The sequence below is a fragment of the Nomascus leucogenys genome, chromosome 19 (assembly GCF_006542625.1).
Source record: "Nomascus leucogenys isolate Asia chromosome 19, Asia_NLE_v1, whole genome shotgun sequence".
Classification (NCBI taxonomy): Eukaryota; Metazoa; Chordata; class Mammalia; order Primates; family Hylobatidae; genus Nomascus; species Nomascus leucogenys.
The window spans coordinates 907,697-928,457 of NC_044399.1; the positions used below are offsets into that span (position 1 = coordinate 907,697).

A 20,761-nucleotide genomic window follows, 5' to 3' on the forward strand; every position below is an offset into this window, starting at 1 on the left:
CGTTTAAGTGATGCCTCCATCAACACAAAATGCACAGTACAGAAATAGTAAGTGTTTGATAAATGAATACAAGCTCTGGTCTCCCTGCTTCTCTCAGACCCTCACAGTTTAATCTGAGTTTCCTGTGCCAACTTTCCATATTGTTTATATACTGCCATGATACGGTGGAGGGTGAAAACTGTGTTAGAAACTGGGACTTCTGCTTGGGGTTTTCTTGTGGACAGGTTCTGCACTGGACTAACAGACACTGGAAATCTTCATCCAAGGCTGATAGCCATCAGCCAGGATGAGAGTGCACAGGGAATGCTCAGTTTGTCTTTTCACAGCCTCTTAATGTGACTTTCTGATATTCCAGTTGATTTTTCAAAAATGAAATCTGCATTTTCGACTTGGAAACTGTTGGGAAACAATTCAGTTTATGATTAGGAAATGATTACTCATCTACTTCCAGTGCTGAAGGGGAGATCATACACCTAGGAATAAGTGTCTAGCCTTTCCATCTTCAGAGAAAAATGTTATACAGCAGGGGAATCGACCTTGAATAAATGACATATACATTTTATGCAGGCCATTTTCAGAAAGTACCAAAAGTGAGATGAGACAGTTGGTTCTTGAGATAAGCTAAAGGATTTGCTATTCGTTCATTCATTTTTCTAAATCTTCTAACAAATGATTTCCCAAGAATACTACAGGTGGTTCTCACTATTTAGCTCCTCTGCAGAACATCCTTCTTTGATGCTGTTTTAGAAAGTCACTGGCCTTTACCAGAAGTCTTTATGATAAATGACAAGATGAAGTTTGTATCTGCATGTCCTGCAAACATGCTTTTGAACTCAGTGTCCATTATGGTACATCGTTTCTTTTATGTAAAGGGCTACATCATTCTTTGAGAATTCCTTCCCTGGGAAATGTGTCTCTTCTGGTAAAAAGACACAAATATACAATTTTGGATAAATTTGGAAATTAATAATTTCATCATGGTTGTCTCATCTGAGACAAACCGTAGAGCCAAACTGTAATGCCAAATAAGAAGGTCAAGTCTGTGACTGCATTAATTTAACTTTGTATGTATTATTTGTCATTCTAAGTAGTCCTTAATGTTCCATGTTTTAAATTTAGCAATTATAATATGCATATAACTTATGGCATTTCACCTTTAATCCTTTTGAAGCGAAACTGGAAACCTCAACCCCTTCTGGTTGTCGTGGTGTTGAGTAGGGCTTGGAGGATTTCTGATGAGCTGTGCAGTAGACTCTGCAGTCAATAATACATCATTGCCAAGTTTATTGAGCCTGGACAATGTGGCCTCTCATTATCATCAAGAGAATGCCTCTAAATACCTCTTTAATATTTTATAACATGTTATCTTCATGTAATTTAATATATAAAATATTTGAAGGTGGCGTTCACAAGGTTGTAATAAAAATTCTTGCAGGCTATACATGCACTTAGCATTTGTAGGGAGCAAGTCTACTTCTTATTGGTTGTACAGTTCCTGATAATAAGAGTTACAGGCAAAAGAACTCATTCATCTTAAATTCTTGGCCAAAAAACTTAAAAGCCATATGTGCCTGTCTTATTCTTCTTGCTTATTTTACACAATATGAGCAATGAAAGTGTTTCTGAGTCTGTGAGTCTCTGGCTTCCTTTACTGCTTCTGCTGAGTAAATAGGCCGTCACTTATCACGGACATGGACATCCCAAATCCATGGATGACATTCTTTGGAGCCATTTGGTGAAGTGACAATATAATTTTTTGCATAATTTTTTCTAGCAAACTCTGAGAATAAACTCACAGTTTAAAAATAGCAATATGGTTTCCTCAGTTGAATAAAACCAACTAATATATATGATAAAGAAGATAAATTTTAATTTTTCCTTTCAGATTAATGATATTTTACATAATAAAATCTTTTTTTGCATTAAAAATTTTCCAGCTAGAAAAATTCAAAAAGAACTGTAACACTGCTGAAATTATTTTAAGAAATGACAAAGTTTTCTTTTTGATACATCATCACAGTCAGGCTGGTGGGAACTCCATCTAGATGGCTCGTCCACCCTTTCCACATTTGTTCCCCCTCCCCAAGAACTCCTGGAAACATTTTACTTTATTTAAAAGAATGTTCCAGGCCCATATTTTTGGAGTAACCTGAGAAAGTCTTGTGCCCAAGTCACAAAGCATGTATTTCTTGCCAAGAAGCTTGATTCATTTGCTGGAGTGCAGTGTTGGAGATTAAAATCTGTATGGAGAAGCATTTTTCACAGCCCTTCGTGAGTCGGTCATCACTGGGTACTCTGCAGAGGTAAAGAAAGTCTGTTGAAAACTTAAGCGTTCACACTGGCACTGCCAATTTAGAGTTTCATTCGCCGCAGATAGCTAAATCCTGCAGCCTATCATCAATACCATAGCAATTTTTCTACAGTTTTGACTAAATGGTAATAAAAGCAAATTGAATGACCTTTGTTTTATCAGGTAATACAATGTAAATTCAAACAATGATTATAGGATTTATACAGTGAACGGGAGCCCCGGACAAGACACAGCCTCAGGCTGTAAAGCATCCTGCTGGTGAGATGCAGTCAGCTTTCTGTGGGGTTGGCGCAGGTTTCCAACTGTAAGACATGCTGCTCTGTTAAGATTATACATGCACTGTCTGATTTGTTCCTGGGTGAATTTGCCGAAGTTAGTGTGAATTAGAAGATGTGTTTTGACTGACAGTTCTTGGTGTCTGTGTTGGGCTGGTGTTTCTTTCTTGGTAGAAACATTTAGGTGCTGGAGCACTATTCTTGCTTCCCAGGATGTAAAAGGGCAATTTAAGTTCCAGAGTCACACTCGGGATGGATTCAGCCACACCCCGGCCTGCGGTGTGCAAGCTTCAAGTTGTTTTTGGCAAATCCATTTGACTTCCATCCTATCAGATTATGTATTTTGGTGATATCGTTGGAATCTACGGATCATTAAAGTGAGCTCTTTTGAAAATGAGCACACACGGGACACACTATTCATTTCCCTCAGTGTAAAGTTTCAGAGAAAATGCAGAAACTCTCCCGTTCTTCTAGTTCACACCTTTATGAGGGTCCTGTTTAACCCATTTGCGAATCCTTTTTCTTTTTTTTTCTTTTCTTTTTTTTTTTTTTTTTTTTTGTGAGACAGAGTCTCACTCTGTCGCCCAGGCTGGAGTACAGTGGTGTGATCTCGGCTCAATGCATCCTCCACCTCCCGGGTTCACGTGATTCTCCTGCCTCAGCCTCCCGAGTAGCTGGGATTACAGGTGACGCCACCACGCCCAGCTAAGTTTTTGTATTTTTTGTAGAGACGGGGTTTCACTGTATTAGCCAGGATGGTCTGCATCTCCTGACCTCCTGATCCGCCCACCTCAGCCTCCCAAAGTGCTGGGATTATAGGTGTGAGCCACCGCGCCCGGCCACTAATCCTTTTTCTTTTGAGCTCTTCACTCAATGTGAAAATATGTCCATTTACTTTCACCTATATCCTAGGCTAACATCTTTTGACTAAACTATCAAATACAAATTCTCATATGGATTTTAATATAGTCTCTGCTACATTGTTTTACAAAGCAATAAGTTGAACTGTAAATTTAAAGTTTCAGAAACCTTTACCTTTACATGACCTCAGATAACCCTATAATTACTTTATCTTGATAAAGCAAGTATAATAAAACAGAAAACATTACCTCATTATAACATTTTGCAGGAGTTTGAATATTTATATGGATTAAAATGCATTATGCTGTATTTCCACTCTGTATAATGAGGCAGTGGCCGTATTACTGTAGGGATTAACTAGAATCATTTTCAGCTAAAATCAACAAACCTTGCCTAATCTGACCAAATAGTTCATTTTATTTAGGAGCATTAATTAAAATTTTGAATTAAAATCGAACTTTTATGATTTTATTTTATCATCCATTTTACCACTTTTTAAGTTTTTTAAGGCTAAAAGTGTCCGTCAGGTGAAAAACATTTCACAGATTTAGCTGGAAAGTATTTGTAATTACCTTTCATTTAATAACTGGGAATGAGTCTTCTTCCTCCTCCCTTTCACTGAACCAAAATTGCCTAAGAAGGTTGGTTTTAAGCCAACATTTCACAGGGTTCACACTTTTGTAATGTTGTTTGTAACCTTTAGCTGTTAATAGCTACATGGAACTCCATGACATGTGCTATTTCTCTGCTCTCTTTGTTTCTTCTTTTTTTTTTGAGGTTTTTTTTTTTTATTATACTTTAAGTTCTAGGGTACATGTGCACAACGTGCAGGTTTGTTACATATGTATACATGTGCCATGTTGGTGTGCTGCACCCATTAACTCGTCATTTAGCATTAGGTATATCTCCTAATGCTGTCCCTCCCCCCCCCCCAACCCCACAACAGGCCCCGGAGTGTGATGTTCTCCTTCCTGTGTCCAAGTGTTCTCATTGTTCAATTCCTACCTATGAGTGAGAACATGCGGTGTTTGGTTTTTTGTCCTTGCGATAGTTTGCTGAGAATGATGGTTTCCAGCTTCATCCATGTCCCTACAAAGGACATGAACTCATCCTTTTTTATGGCTGCAGAGTATTGCATGGTGTATATGTGCCACATTTTCTTAATCCAGTCTATTGTTGTTGGACATTTGGGTTGGTTCCAAGTCTTTGCTATTGTGAATAGTGCTGCAATAAACATACGTGTGCATGTGTCTTTATAGCAGCATGATTTAGAGTCCTTTGGGTATATATACAGTAATGGGATGGCTGGGTCAAATGGTATTTCTAGTTCTAGATCCCCGAGGAATCGCCACACTGTCTTCCACAATGGTTGAACTAGTTTACAGTCCCACCAACAGTGTAAAAGTGTTCCTATTTCTCCACATCCTCTCCAGCACCTGTTGTTTCCTGACTTTTTAATGATCGGCATTCTAACTGGTGTGAGATAGTATCTCATTGTGGTTTTGATTTGCATTTCTCTGATGGCCAGTGATGATGAGCATTTTTTCATGTGTCTTTTGGCTGCATAAATGTCTTCTTTTGAGAAGTGTCTGTTCATATCCTTCATCCACTTTTTGATGGGGTTGTTTGTTTTTTTCTTGTAAATTTGTTTGAGTTCATTGTAGATTCTGGATATTAGCCCTTTGTCAGATAAGTAGATTGCAAAAATTTTCTCCCATTCTGTAGGTTGCCTGTTCACTCTGATGGTAGTTTCTTTTGCTGTGCAGAAGCTCTTTAGTTTAATTAGATCCCATTTGTCAATTTTGGCTTTTGTTGTCATTGCTTTTGGTGTTTTAGACATGAAGTCCTTGCCCATGCCTATGTCCTGAATGGTATTGCCTAGGTTTTCTTCTAGGGTTTTTGTGGCTTTAGGTCTAACATTTAAGTCTTTAATCCATCTTGAATTAATTTTTGTATAAGGTGTAAGGAAGGGATCCAGTTTCAGTTTTCTACATATGGCTAGCCAGTTTTCCCAGCACCATTTATTAAATAGGGAATCCTTTCCCCATTGCTTGTTTTTGTCAGATTTGTCAAAGATCAGATAGTTGTGGATTTGTGATGTTTCTATTCTTTTCCATTGGTCTATATCTCTGTTTTGGTACCAGTACCATGCTGTTTTGGTTACTGTAGCCTTGTAGTATAGTTTGAAGTCAGGTAGGGTGATGCCTCCAGCTTTGTTCTTTTGGCTTAGGATTGACTTGGCAATGCAGGCTCTTTTTTTGTTTCCATATGAACTTTAAAGTAGTTTTTTTCCAATTCTGTGAAGAAAGTCATTGGTAGCTTGATGGGGATGGCATTGAATCTATAAATTACCTTGGCCAGTATGGCCATTTTCACGATATTGATTCTTCCTACCCATGAGCATGGAATGTTCTTCCATTTGTTTGTGTCCTCTTTTATTTCATTGAGCAGTGGTTTGTAGTTCCCCTTGAAGAGGTCCTTCACATCCCTTGTAAGTTGGATTCCTAGGTATTTTATTCTCTTTGAAGCAATTGTGAATGGGAGTTCACTCATGATTTGGCTCTCTGTTTGTCTGTTATTGGTGTATAAGAATGCTTGTGATTTTTGCACATTGATTTTGTATCCTGAGACTTTGCTGAAGTTGCCTAACCACATGATTATCTCAATAGATGCAGAAAAGGCCTTTGACAAAATTCAACAGCCCTTCATGCTAAAAACTCTCAGTAAATTAGGTATTGATGGGACATATCTCAAAATAATAAGAGCTATCTATGACAAACCCACAGCCAATATCATACTGAATGGGCAAAAACTGGAAGCATTCCCTTTGAAAACTGGTACAAGACAGGGATGCCCTCTCTCACCACTCCTATTCAACATAGTGCTGGAAGTTCTGGCCAGGGCAATCAGGCAGGAGAAGGAAGTAAAGGGTATTCAATTAGGAAAAGAGGAAGTCAAATTGTCCCTGTTTGCAGATGACATGATTGTATATTTAGAAAACCCCATTGTCTCAGCCCAAAATCTCCTTAAGCTGATAGGCAACTGTCTTTGTTTCTTAAGCTACATTTAGGACCGAAGCACAATAATGACTTAAAATTCCGTGAAATTTTTGATAACGCTTGAACTAAATTAGCTTAAAGCCATTTCAAGTCAGTATATTTAAGAACCTTGAGCATTCTGGAAATGATGAACTTATGGTTTACTATAAATTCAGTTCAGTAGTTTTAATGACCCAGCTTATTGCCACAAACAGAGGAAAGAGGAAGCAAAAGCAAAGAAACCAGTGAACAAAGAAAAAGCGATTTCACACCATGTTTTTCTACCTGAAGGACTCTGGTGGGGCATGAGGAAAGGCTGGACTTCCCTTTGCCTGGTCATCGAATGCTTAACCTGATTGTCGGCTCCAGGACTGAGGGAACCTAATTGTTTCCTTTGAGAGGAGGGAGAAAGTGGGGGCAAGAAAATGAGGAATAAACCAACAAGCATTGTCTCACCACATTAAAATTATTGTTTTTCTGCTGTTCAAACTCTGAAGTTTTAGTTAAGGAGGGATTTCCACATCTTCTTAAGGATTTTAATTTGATCCTTTAAATTTCTGCAAAAACTGCAGAAAGTGTAAGCCAATGTTTGCTATTTACCTAGACTGCTGCTGGCATTTTAATTTCATTACTTGAGAATTTATAACATTACATTTGTGCACACACAAAAATTACATGCCAGCTCCTCAGGGCCTCACTGTCTCCACTGCCTCAGTGTCCACAGGCCTCTGAACTTGCGGGACCTGCAGAGCCTGGAGCTCTCCCAGTCAGAGGCGAGTAAGGAGTGGCCAGCCCTGGGATCCCTGCTTCTCCCAGACCGAGGTTCCTGGGTGGCTTAGAGCTCAAATCAAAACAGGATATGCATTGACTCAGCCGTTCAGGACCCTCTTCAGGGTCTGTGAAATGTTTTAATGAGGCGGACTTCCCTCCAGGTAAGCACTGCTGCGCTCCCCATGGGCGTGCTGGGCGAGGAGGCCTGGCACGCAGACAGACGCTGGGCTGCAGTTCATCGTCATTTCATTAAACCCCAGGCCCTGCAGAAAAGTCTGGGTCCAGGGAGGCTGCTGACCCACGGGCTCGGCACTGCCCTATGTGAGTTTTTCTGCTGTCTGGAGGCGGCTTCTGACCAACTCTAGAGCAAAATAGACCTCACTGCGTTAGTTCCAGACAAGAAATGGCAGCTCCGTTCTGAAAACTCTAGATACCATTCTTTTCAGGGAATTTGGTTATGCATTTTGGTGCCTGGCTCTGGACAGTCATTTTTTTCTGCTGTTCTGTAGGATCTCAGGCACACATGTGGCTTGTTGACAAAATAAAATGCTGCTTTCTGCTTTAGGTTAGAAGAGTCAGTTGTGTCTTCATTGACCTTCATTAAACAAAGATATTAAGTCATTTACTGTGAGTAATTACCATAGGTTTCATTTTAAAAACACATTACCTTGGCCAGGCATGGTGGCTCACGCCTGTAATCCCAGCACTTTGGGAGGACGAGGCGGGCAGATCACCTGAGGTTAGGAGTTCAAGACCAGCCTGGCCAACATGGCGAAACCCCGTCTCTACTAAAAATACAAAAAAAATTAGCAGGGTGTGGTGGTACACATCTGTAATCCCAGCTACTTGGGAGGCTGAGGCAAAAGAATTGCTTGAACCCAGGAGGCAGAGGTTGCAGTGAGCCAGGGTCGTGCCGTTGCACTCCAGACTGGATGACAAGAGTGAGACTCCGTCTCAAAACGAAACAAAAAAACAAAAACATTATCTCCTGCACTGGACTTGTTCAATGACAAAGACTACTTTCCATAATTAGCTAAAGTTTGTTTTGTAAAAATCAATGCAACTAAATGCACAGAGATTTTTATTTTCTGTAGGTCCATTCAGACCATGGGGTAAAATACTTTGATAAGAACAGCTTTATCCCTATACTGTTAGATAAGCTGAAGCTTAGTTTCTGATGCGTCAGATAGGTATTTAATAAAGGTGGTGCTTCTTAAACTAAATATTGAGAATTATGATGATTAACTGACTTGGACCTTGTTTTTATCATATGCAATTTTCTGCACTTTTATAGCATCCATATTAATGATATGATCTATATAATCACTACTGCATGTGTAATTTCACATGGAATCCACATATTCTATGTGTACTTTCTTCTGTTAGCCTTTGATTCCCTTAAAATTTAGGTTTGTAATGCTTCTGAGACCCTGGCTCAAGAGTCCATTATTCCAGATAATCAATAAATGTTTTCAGGATGCAGCCGACGCTCGTGTGGCTAGAGAGGGGAACAACAGCATGCGAAGAACTGAGAGACAGAGAGAGACAGAGGGACACAGAGACAGTGAGAGACACAGAGAGAGAGGGAGGCAGTTTGAACACAGGGAGATGGCGCAAGGAGAGAAGAGCTGCCACCACTGCATGGGCCACAGCAGCTTTGCCATGCACAGTTTCGGTGCAAATGAGAACTTTATTTGGATCACTTAGCATCAGTACCATTGCTGTACAGAATCGGTACCATTACGTACAGTGGTATGAAAACTATAGTTTCAACACAATTTAATATTTGCTAAACGCTAGAAGTAATATTTAGAATTGACATTTAATCTGTATATAGTTTGTCAAGAGCATTCCCACTTTCAAAGAACAGGTTATTACTTGTTTTCCACTATTTAAACAAAGATTTAAAATTGAAACAAACCTATGTGAAGGCAAAAATTGGGGGGAAAAGCCTTAGCTTTTGTGCAGATTTGTTCAGTCGTATTGAATGGGGCTCTCTCTGCCTCTCTGACAATGGAAAGGTTAAGTGAAAACATGCTGCATAGATTATAGTCAGACTTTCTCATACAAAGTTTTTCTCTTTGTTGCCTTTAATATTCTAGGTACAGTTGTTTTGATCAGAGCCATCTCTGTACGTTTGCTTATGAGAATGAGGGGAAATGCTAAGTGGCTGTGGGAATTCCTTGTTTATTGCACACTTAATGAAAAATGTGCATCAGACTTTCCATATTCTGTAATGAAACCCTTTATTAGGAGGAAGTGACATTTGTTTTCCACACTAAACAAGTCTTCTGTGACTGGAAGGCAACTCTTTTAATGCACGTAAATCAATCTAGCTTTCCTTATGAAGTGGCTGCCTAATGCTATGTGTTGACATTTCCCACACCCTTGTGGACACATGCACACACACATCCATGTGTACACACAGGCACACACATCAACAGATTCACATGCTCAGACTTGCAAATACCCATGCATGCCACCCACACCCATGCATGCACACCCATCTGCACCTGCACACACACACCTCATGTGGACAGATGCACACACACATCCACGTGTACACACAGGCACGCACATAACAGATTCACACACTCAGACTCGCAAATACCCATGCATGCCACCCACACCCACACATGCATACACATGCATACATTCACACCCATCTGCACCTGCACACATAAACACACATCTACTCACGTGGACACATGCACACACACACACGTGGCCACTTCAGCTACTGCAAGCACTGTGCTTAAATGACTGTCATAACAAAGCATGTCACTGAGATTTCTCTTAACACTGTTGCCACTTTTGCCACCCTGCAGCTGACCAGACAGGGATGTTGTTCGTAGGAGATGCTGTTCTCCAGGTCAGTATTGTACACGTTAATCCTTAACTTGATTGCATTTTTATTTTTAACTTGTATTAATCAATTATTATTCTCAACATTCTTACTTTGTCATCTGTTTAGGTTAATGGCATACATGTAGAAAATGCAACTCATGAACAAGTGGTAAGTGAATTACATTTTATAGTTATTCTGTTTATTATTCTTTTATTTGAATTATTTGTCTCTATAATTTATATTTCACTGAGTCTATCCATAGATGCAGTCTTAGAATTGGAAAGAAAGCTTAAAAGGTTTAGTAAATCGTGTTACAAAAGGACCTTAATAAACTGCCCACTGTCGACTGTTGTGTGCTGACTGGGGCACTTCACAAGCATTCCCGTCAGGGATCCTCACAAACGCTGTAAAATACACTTGATGAAGCCCATGTTTAACACAAGAGCACTGGAACTCAGGGAGCAGGTGACTCACCCAGGATTCCTGAAGGGTTATCATCGTGCTGAGCACAGGAGGTGTCAGGGCTTCACAGAGTCTCCCTGTACCACCGGGGCACTGGAGCTTGCAGGACCTTCACGCCTTTGCTCCCCGTTAGCTGGCAGCAGCACGCTTGCATAGAATGTGTGCTGTGGAGGATGCAGGTAGACCTCTGAGGATCACATAAGATGGTGGGGGTCAGGATGCATTCGGTGCAGGATGCCTTCCATGGAGATGAGCTTTCTCCAGTGTCATGTCAGGTTAGGCAGATGAAACAGACATCTATCCCTGAGGTACTCATTCTGGCTGTTGGGAAGAGAGAAGCCGAGTGCAGCCTCACCATGGGGCTGATGCCAGGAAGCATGTGGTGGGGACGCATGGTCAGTCTGGTGCCTGCAGGGTGGGGGGAGAGGTGGAGATGGTATTACAGCTGAGAGATGAGGTGGAGGGTGAAGCGGGTGAGATGACTGGCAGAGCAGTCCCTGTGCCAATAAGTGACCTGGGGGGACACAGGGTCAAGGGGAGAGGCAGCGGAGCCGAGTACAGGATGCACGCCTGGGGCCCAAGGCAGCCAGTAGAGCCCTCACGGGAGTTTATTTCTGTGAGTTGCAGCAAAAGGCAAGCAGGCTAGTAATTTAACTTGTCCCACAAAGATTAATAGGCATGCACGCATTTCTTCTTGTGTTTATCTTTTCAATTAGCCAACTTTTAGTTCCAAGGAAGGGCAAACAGCCCTAGTACCCAAAAGTCACCCCATCTGCGTAGCAGTAAATTTCCGTGAAACCAAGGCAGGCACATGCAGCAGTCTGTAACTAAACAGGGAATCGCTTCCTACATGCTCACTCAGAATTCATCTGTGTCTTCATTCAAGATGTGTAGTTATCGACCTCTAATTTGTGCTGGGTGGAGGAAAGAGTCACAACAACAAGGATCAGCACATGTCTTGGCCTCCAACGCCAGAAAGTCTCAAGTAGATGAAGTGCTGTTATCCTTTTGCTTATTGTGGGAAAACACATCACAATTGAAAGAGAGGCAAGACACACCTTCATGACTTCTATCCTAGCCCAGAGAGAGTAAAATTCTTGTGAGCAACAGTTTTTTTGTTTTGTTTTGTTTTGTTTTTGAGACAGAGTCTCGTTCTGTCACCCAGTCTGGAGTGCAGTGGCATGATCTCGGCTCACTGTAACCTCCGCCTCCCGGGTTCAAGCAATTCTGTCTGCCTCAGCCTCCCAAGGAGCTGGGATTATAGACGCCCACCACCATGCCTGGTTAATTTTTGTATTTTTTTTTTAGTAGAGATGGGGTTTTGCCATGTTGGCCAGGCTGGTCTTGAACTCCTGACCTCAGGTGATCCACCCACCCTGGCCTCTCAAAGTGCTGGGATTACAGGTGTGAGCCGCCACACTCGGCCACAACAAATTTTTGCACCAGTTGCTCACAACTGTAATCCAAGCACTTTGGGAGGCCTAGACAGGAATCCTCCTGATCACTTGAGGCCAGAGGTTCAAGTCCAGCCTGGGCAACATAGCAGGACCTGTCTCTACAAAAATTTAAAACAAAATCTAGTCAGGCATGGTGGCGCATACCTGTAGTCCCAGCTACTCAGGAGGCTGAGGTGGGAGGATCACCTGAGCCAAGGAGTTTGAGGCTGCAATGAGCTATTATGGCTCCCTACACTGCAGTCAGGGCAATAGAGTGAGACTCCATCTCAAAAAAAAAAATTTCTAGTAAATTATATGTAAATCTTATAAATGGAGCTGTTACAATATTGGACTGATACAAATATACTTTTTGAACCAAACTGATCATATCATATGTCTACATTCTTATGTGATACAAAATAAATTATTAGAGAAATGCTAATGAGACATATAATCTCAATTTTTCAGATGCATAAAGTTCATTAAAATGCTAACATTTTAAAAGACTTATAAATCATATGATTTCACGTCCTCATTTTTCAGAGTAAATTCTGGCTTCAATTAATTCTGAAAGAAAAACGTCAGTTCTACTGAATGCAAAGAATCCTTTGTAATATAAAAACTAGATTTACCTCCACAAAGTGAATCTTATTCACTCTACTGCTTTGGAAAATTTTACTACTTTAAGTTGTTAAAACATCTTAATACACATACATGCATATGCATTAACATATAGTTTCCCCTTTTTAATACATCTGTGCATTTTCGTCCACATTGGCATATAATACTGTAGCCAGCTGCAGCCCAGTAAACTGCCCGTATGTTCACTGGGCAAATTCTGAGACATGTCTCTCTTCAGAGAAAAAGGGAGATCGATGACGGCTGTCACTCAGTGTGACATCCCTGCGCAGACACAGATTGAGATGTCTGGGGGGCGGGCAGCAGGAGCTGCCGGTTCCTCTCCTCCCTGTAGCTGGTCTGTGATGCGACCACTGATCCAAGTGAGGAGCTCTGGGAGGTGGTGGGCTGCTCTCCAGCGCCCCCACAGGCAGGGCGCAGAACAACAGCCTGGCCGGGCCACAGCAAGGCTGGCGTGTTCCGCCTTTAATCACCCCAGGGCATCTCAGAGCAAGAAACTTTACAGAATGTCATTTTTCTACAGTTCACTGGGAAATTTTAAAAAGACGTCTCAAATGTTAAAGTAAGATATTGTCATAGAAAATTACTTCTAGTCTAAGTTACAGTCTAAGTTCTTAAGTGCTATGAAAACCATTGATAAAAATTGCCCTAATTGGGGAAAGAAAAAAGTCACTAACACCTTCCACGGAGCTACCTTTTTAAATTTAAATTAGTCCTTTTAAAAAACACGTTTCAGCCACCTAGAGTAGCTTTTACTATGATGAAGAACTCATGGCAGATCCTGCTGTAGGTGATTTTGAACTTAACTGTTAAAATTGACATGTTGGGAAAAATGGTGTGGACACTCTGAGCAGAAAGGAACCTTCCAAATCATCTGTTTTGAACAGCAGCTCAGGGCGGGAAGCCCCATTCACAGAAATTGGCTCTGACAGTTTACTCAGCAGACCATGGGGGCTTCATTCCATGTTAGCAGAAGAAGAGGTTCCTAATACAGAGCTGAAGCTTGCTTTCCTGTTAGGCCGGGTTTTCCATTTAACGACATGTGTTATGGTTAATACTGAAACAGGACGTTACATCCTGTGTAAGCAAGGCCTTTTTCCTCAAGAAGGAGTACGTTCTGGCCTCGGTGCCAGAACACAAAGTATGCTATGGCCATTCGAAGGCAGGCTGTTTCTGGCGATGTGTGCTAACAGCTAGAAACCGCAGGAGAAAGAATCACTGGCCATTTTCATAGCTGTTTACCAGGTATCAGGGACATTTTTGATTTGCTCTGGGATACAGAACACATCTGGGACAATAGCTGGAACTGGAGTTCCATCTGTTGATATTTACAATAGAGCACTCCCTTGCTAATAATTTCTTTGCTTTCTGCCTGAGCCAAGAGGCAATAGAAAGAAATGTAATAAAAATTACCTCCTCCACATCTTTCAAGTCTTTCCTACAGCACGGCTTTTGGTTTTTCGTTTTCCAAAGGAAAAGCCATTCTAGGATGTCCAGTCACCCAACCATGATGGTCCTGAATCCAGGGGTCCAGACACCAACATGAAGGTTCCACCAGTAGGATACATATCTGTTCAGCTCTGTACTCAGAGGGGAGATAAAGAGCCCCAAGGTGTGTTTGGGGCCCTGAGACAAGTGTGGGATGAGTCCAAGACAAAGGCAGCTGTCCCCCGACCCACATTAGTCCCACATTGTGACAGGGGCCGTGGCGGGCACTGGGGCTCCAAGGACGTGGCATCACCCCAGAGCCAGGGTCCAGCAGCTCTTTGTACACCACTCATAGTTGCGAATCTCTGTTTTACAGAGGCTAACAGGGAGATCTGCAGTACAAAGGGTTGGTGGGCTTTCCTCAAACAGACTTGGACTTCCCTTTATTCAGGGCTGCAGTTCTGGGAACTGACTCTCTCCCTGAAATTGATTGAGAGCCCAGGCCTCTTTACTGTGGTAAGTCCAGTCTCTATCCACCTGACCTGGAGATTTTTCACCTATGCAAATCAATTACAACTGCAATGTATTTCCCATCTATTTCAATCCTAAGAGCTCCATGATCAATTAGCCATGGCTAGATAGATCTGCAGGTCAAACCATCAGCCCTGCCGCCCATGAAGGGAACCAACCCACCTGGTCTGAAGGTTCAGTGCTGCTGCCTGGGCTCTGCCATCCCATCCAGGGTCCACCATCCCTTTGGATTCCAGGAGCCACCTTCAATGGTGGCATAGCCCAGTACCATGCCTGCTCAGCAGGAAAGTGCCACAGCAGAGTTTCTGGGATGCTGGAGCCTTCCTCACTTAGGGTTTTTTCAATTTTTTGGCAAAGAAGTGAATGTAGATTCAGCAAGGGAGCAGGCATGGGAGTATGCACCCTACTTCCATGACCCTTTGAATTCTTTCTGGGACCGCACACCAAGGAAGCCATGGCAACTCAACCTCACTTAGTGTGGCCACTGTGAGTCCTGATCTTAGTCAGCTAACCAAGGAAACCAGTAGAGTCTCTCTCAAGTAATTAAATTCAATCCGGAATCTCTAGTCATTCAATCCAGAATCTCCAGTCATTCAATCCAGACTCTCCAGTCATTCAATCCAGAATCTCCATTCAATCCAGAATGTCCAGTCATTCAATCCAGAATCTCTAGTCATTGCACCCATATTAATACATTTGGTCTAATCCAACAGAGGATTCTACAAGCCTAAACACATACTCCCATGCACAATCAAAAGTTCATTTCTGCCACTGTCATGACCATTGCATTGCAATTCTTTAGATATGCATGAGATAGCTCTTCTGAAATTAGGCTTCATAATAAGATTTGGGGCTAGTTATGAGACTAGAAATATGGGGAGTGGCCAGGTGCATATCAAGGAAAGTCAGCATTGTCCTGCTAAGTTGTTGCCTCAGAAAACATAATTCTAGGACCTTTGGGCAACAGTGACTGCCGGTAGGGGAGGAAGGGGAAGGAAAGTCAATAGGATATGAACATGCAAAAGGGACACAGACATGCTGGGATCTGTTCTCATTCCCAGTCTTTGTCCATCAATGCCCTAACTGTAGAGAGACTCACTGCCTGATAGATAGAATTACTCAGCCACCTGCAAAATCAGATGTGGGCTTGAGTTTTCAGAAGTCTTAACTCTGTAGTTACAAGAAATAAGGAATCATTTCAGGGGAATCCTGAAGCTCTCTAGCATTCCGCTCATGGCTTAAAGTGGAAATATGAGTCCCTGAGCCTTGTCATTGTCTTTCTCCATGTTCTCCACTGCAGCTTTAAGCAGCCCTCTGCCCTTACCCAACACTAAACTCTACCCACTAGGATTTGGTCAGGAAAATGGGAGCAGCTCCAGGAATTCCAGCTGTAACAATTTGAAGATGGGGATAAACGGATTCTCACCAAGTTGGGATTGCTGGAATGCAAAGGGCAGAGAATCTGCTGTCGAAAATATGATATTCGGCCGATATGAGTAGCTCACTCCTGTAATCCCAGCAACTTTGGGAGGCCAAGACAGGTGGATTACTTAAGGTCAGGAGTTCGAGGCCAGCCTGGTCAACATGGTGAAACCCCGTCTCTACTAAAAATAAAAAAAAAGTTAGCTGGAAATGGTGGCGGATGCGTATAATCCCAGCTACTCGGGAGGCTGAGGCAGGAGAATTGCTTGAGCCCAGGAGGCAGAGGCTGCAGTGAGCAGAGATCATGCCACTGCACTCCAGCCTGGGTGACAAAGCGAGACTCTCTCTCAAACAACAAACAACACCCCCCACCACAAAAAAAAAAGATTATATTCAAAAACTATAAAACTGTCAGTTCTTAAGAAGAGAAAAAACAGAAATTTAATGCAGTTCTCATGAAAACTCTGGAACGCTTGCACATCTCCCACAGTCGACAGTGTTGAAGCTGTGGCTTTCAGGACATGCAGGGTAGCCCCATGGATCCGTCTGCCCAAGGGTGTGCTTATCTGACTTCAAAAACGGTTGGCATCACCTCTTTACCTCCCAAATCTTTAATGAGTTTCTTTCAGAAAACTCTCACCCTGAGACATATGGGAAAGGATCTGGATAAACAGAACCTGGTTTCTCTTTCTACTTTGAGAAGGGAAATGGAGGGTTGCTGAGTTGGCAACGGACAACCCAACCAGCCATAAGAGTGCAACTGGCCAGAAATGGATAGACCCACCCGGCAGAAATGGATAGACCCACCAGGCAGAAATGGATAGACCCACCAGGCAGAAATGGATAGACCCACCAGGCAGAAATCAGAAAGGACGTAGCAAATTTAAACAGCATCATCAATCCACCGCATATAATGGACATCTACAGACTACTTCACCCAACAACAGCAGAATAACATTCTTCTGAAGATCACATGAAGAATTCACCAAGACAGACCACATTCTGGGCCATAAAAACACATTTTAACAAATTTAAAAGAACAGATATTATATTTGTCTGTTCTCACATTGCTGATGAAGACATACCTGAGACTAGGTAATTTATAAAGAAAAAGAGGCTTAATAGACTCACAGTTGTATGTGGCTGGGGAGGCGTCAAGAATCATGGTGGAAGGCAGAAGGCACATCTTACATGGTGGCAGACAAAAGAGAACAAGAAACAAGCAAAAGGGGTTTCCCCTTATAAAACTCAGATCTCGTGAGACTTATTCACTACCACAAGAACAGTATGGAGGAAACCGCCCCCATGATTCAATGACCTCCCACCAGGTCCCTCCCATAGCACATGGGAATTATGGGAGCTACAATCCAAGATGAGATTTGGGTGGGGACACAGCCAAACTACGTCAGATATTGTACAGTGTTTACTCTTAAACCAAAATGGAATTAAACTAGAGATCAATAACTGATAGCTAGGAAGTCACAAAATGCTTGGAGACTAAACAGTACTCTTCTAAATAACACACTGGTCAAAAAATCTCAATAGAAATCTTAAAAATATTTTCAACTAAAAATAATGCAACTTATCAAAATTTGTGGGATGCAGAGAAAGCAGTGATGAGAGAAATATATAGAATTGAAAGCATATGTTAGAAGAACTGTCAAAAAAATTTTTTTTCAACAGCAGGAGTTTATTTCCCCGAAGCTCTAAGCTTTCCCCTTAGGAAACCAGAAAAAGAGAAGCAATTTAAACCCAATGTAAGTAGAGGAAAGTAAATGATGAAAATTAGAGAAGAAATCAGGGACTGAAGACAGGAAATCAAGATAGGAAAAAAAGCTGTTTCTTTGAAAATATAAATAAACTTATAAGCCAATAACCAGGCTACATATGCAAAGAGAGAACACAAGTTAATAATATTAGAAATCAAAGAGAGGATATTACTATAGATTCGACATTACATACACCTCTATGCTGACAAATTGGATAACCCGGATGAAATGCACCAATTCCTTAAAAAACACAATCTGCCAAAACTTACACAATAAAATACAGTCTAGATTGGCCTACATCTATTAAATGAATTAAATCAATAGTTAATAACTTTCTCAAACAGAAAGTGCCAGGCCAGATGGGTTCCCTGGTAAGTTCTACCAAACATTACAGCAGAAATTATACCAATTGTCTACAATCACATTCAGAGAATAGAAGCAGAAGTAACACTTCCTAGTGCATTCCATGAGGCCAGATTTATCACAATACCAAAACCAGATGAAGACATTATGAGAAAAGAAAATTATAGACCAATATCAACATAGATGCAAAAAATCCTCAACAAAATATTAGCAAATGGAATTCAACAACATATAAAAAGAATTACACACCACAACCAAGTGGGATTTTTTGCAGCTATGCAAGACTAGTTCAGCATTTGGAAATTAATGTAATTCATCACATTAACAAACTAAAGAAGAAAACCCTAATGATCTTATAAATGGATGCAGGAAAAGCATTCCACAAAACCCAACATCCATTTATGATATAAACTCTCAGTAAGCTAACAGTAGAGAAGGACCTCCTTAACTTGATAAAGATTAACTACAAAAAATCCCACAGCTAACATCATAGATAATGGTGAGAAGCTAGATGATTTCCCACCAAGATCAGGAACAATACAAGGATGTCCCTTCTCATCAGTTCTTTTCAACATCATACTGAAAGTCCTTGGATGTGGAATGCAAGGTTATTTATTATACACAATTTAATTGCCTTGCTTGGTACCAGAAATGAAAAACTGGACTTTGAAATTTAAAAAGCACAATACCATTTACATTAGCACTAAAAGAAATAAATTACTTAGTTGTAAATATAACAAAGTATGTATAATGTCTAAATGAGATGAACTACAAAACTCTGATGAAAGAAATCATAGAAAAAATTAATGAAGAAGATAGTCTATGTTCATGAATAGGGAGACTCAATATTGTTAAGATTTCAGTTCTCTCCAACTTGATCTGTAGATTCAATATGATATCAACCAAAATTCTAGCAAAAAGTTTTGTGGATATTGACAAATTGATTCTAAAGTTTATATGGAGAAGGAAAGACTAGAATAGCCAATGCAGTATTGAAGTAGAACAAAGTTTGAGGCTTGACACTTCCTGACTATAAGACTTACTATAAAGCTGATTTAATCAAGACAGTGTGGTATTGGTGCAAGAATAGACAAATAGATTAATGGAATGTAATAGCCCAGAAATAGAACCACGTAAATATAGTCAACTTCTCCTTCACAGAAGAGCAAAAACATTATAATGGGGAAAAGGCAGTCTTCAAAAAATGGACATCTACATGTACAAAAATGAATCTAGACATAGACCTTACACCCTCCCTAAAAATGGAGGACCACGGGACCAGCTGCAGAAATGAGAACTGTAATTGTCATGAGTATTTCCTCCTCCTTTTGTTAAAAGCATGTTTGTGCATGTATACACTTGTACTAAGAAAATATCTTCACTTTATTTCATTTCTCCTTTATCATGTGACATAAGATTTATTGACTTCATATCAGCATTTAAGTATTGTTAACTTTATATAATAGCATTTGGGTTGGGGATTGGTGCATTTCCAGTTGTACGAAGGATAGTTATATTATGTTAGGTATAATTATAACCTCATTATTGTCTATATTTGAGGATTATTTTTGATCTCAGGAGATGTATATGGATTCAAGTTGACAAGGAGTGGGCTTGTGATGGTTAATACTGGGTGTCAACTTGATTGAATTGATGGATGCAAATTATTGATCCTCGGTGTGTCTGTGAGAGTGTTGCCAAAGGAGATTCATATTTGAGTCAGTGGCCTGGGAAAGGCAGACTCTTAATTTGGGTGAGCACCATCTCATCAGCTGCCAATGTGGCCAGAATATAAAGCAGGCAGAAAAACGTGAAAAGCCTAGATTGGCCTAGCCTCCCAGCCTACATCTTTCTCCCATGCTGGATGCTTCCTGCCCTCGAACATCAGACTTCAAGTTCTTCAGCTTTGGAACTCAGACTGGCTTCCTTGCTCCTCAGCATGCAGACGGCCTATTGTGGGACCTTGTGATTGTGTGAGTTAATACTTCTTAATAAACTCCCCTTACTGTGTACATCTATCCTATTAGTTCTGTCCCTCTAGAGAACCCTGACAAATACCCAAGTATGGGGGTAAGAGTCACCAAGAAAATCTGCAGATAATGATATCAGTGGTTCCACACAGGGAAGGAAATCTTTGATGGTCAACAGAGTGAGGCTAATGACTAGCTGCAGTTGCATGGCATGAAATGCGGTATTGCCCAGACATGATTGTTCCATGTGAAAGTAATTATCTTTACAAATATTATTCTGAAAACATTGCTGCTAATAACCATTAATTTTAAGTATATGAAATTTTCAGAGGCAATTGAAGCAATAGAGGTCTGAATATGATTTTAAAAGAAGAGAGCCAATTACTTGAAGAATTCATCTGTTTTTGCATTATAAGGACCGAAGTAGTAACCTTGTCTGGAAGAGAGGGTGCTGGAATGAATGAGCTGGTGGTTGCATTTTTCTGGCTCCTTGTTGGCTTCCTCTAGATAGAGCACTACTCGTTGCTGGAAAACCAATCCCAGGGGCTGGTGCAGTTTCAGGGGGCCCTGCAGGAGGGTCAGATCGGTGAGAGCAGAAACATTGTGAGGCTCTGTCATTCCAAATGAAAGTGTTGGA

The 20,761-nt window shown here is 41.0% G+C and overlaps 1 protein-coding gene across 1 annotated transcript in view; it reads left to right on the forward strand.

Annotated features, from left to right (window-relative positions):
- The window catches only part of SNTG2 (syntrophin gamma 2), a 384,592-nt gene that overhangs the window by 167,116 nt on the left and 196,715 nt on the right, over window positions 1-20,761 (forward strand). Inside the window, exons 5-6 of the mRNA XM_030800009.1 lie at window positions 10,085-10,128; window positions 10,231-10,272. Coding sequence (XP_030655869.1) covers window positions 10,085-10,128; window positions 10,231-10,272 — 86 coding nt within the window. The remainder of the gene's footprint in view (window positions 1-10,084; window positions 10,129-10,230; window positions 10,273-20,761) is intronic.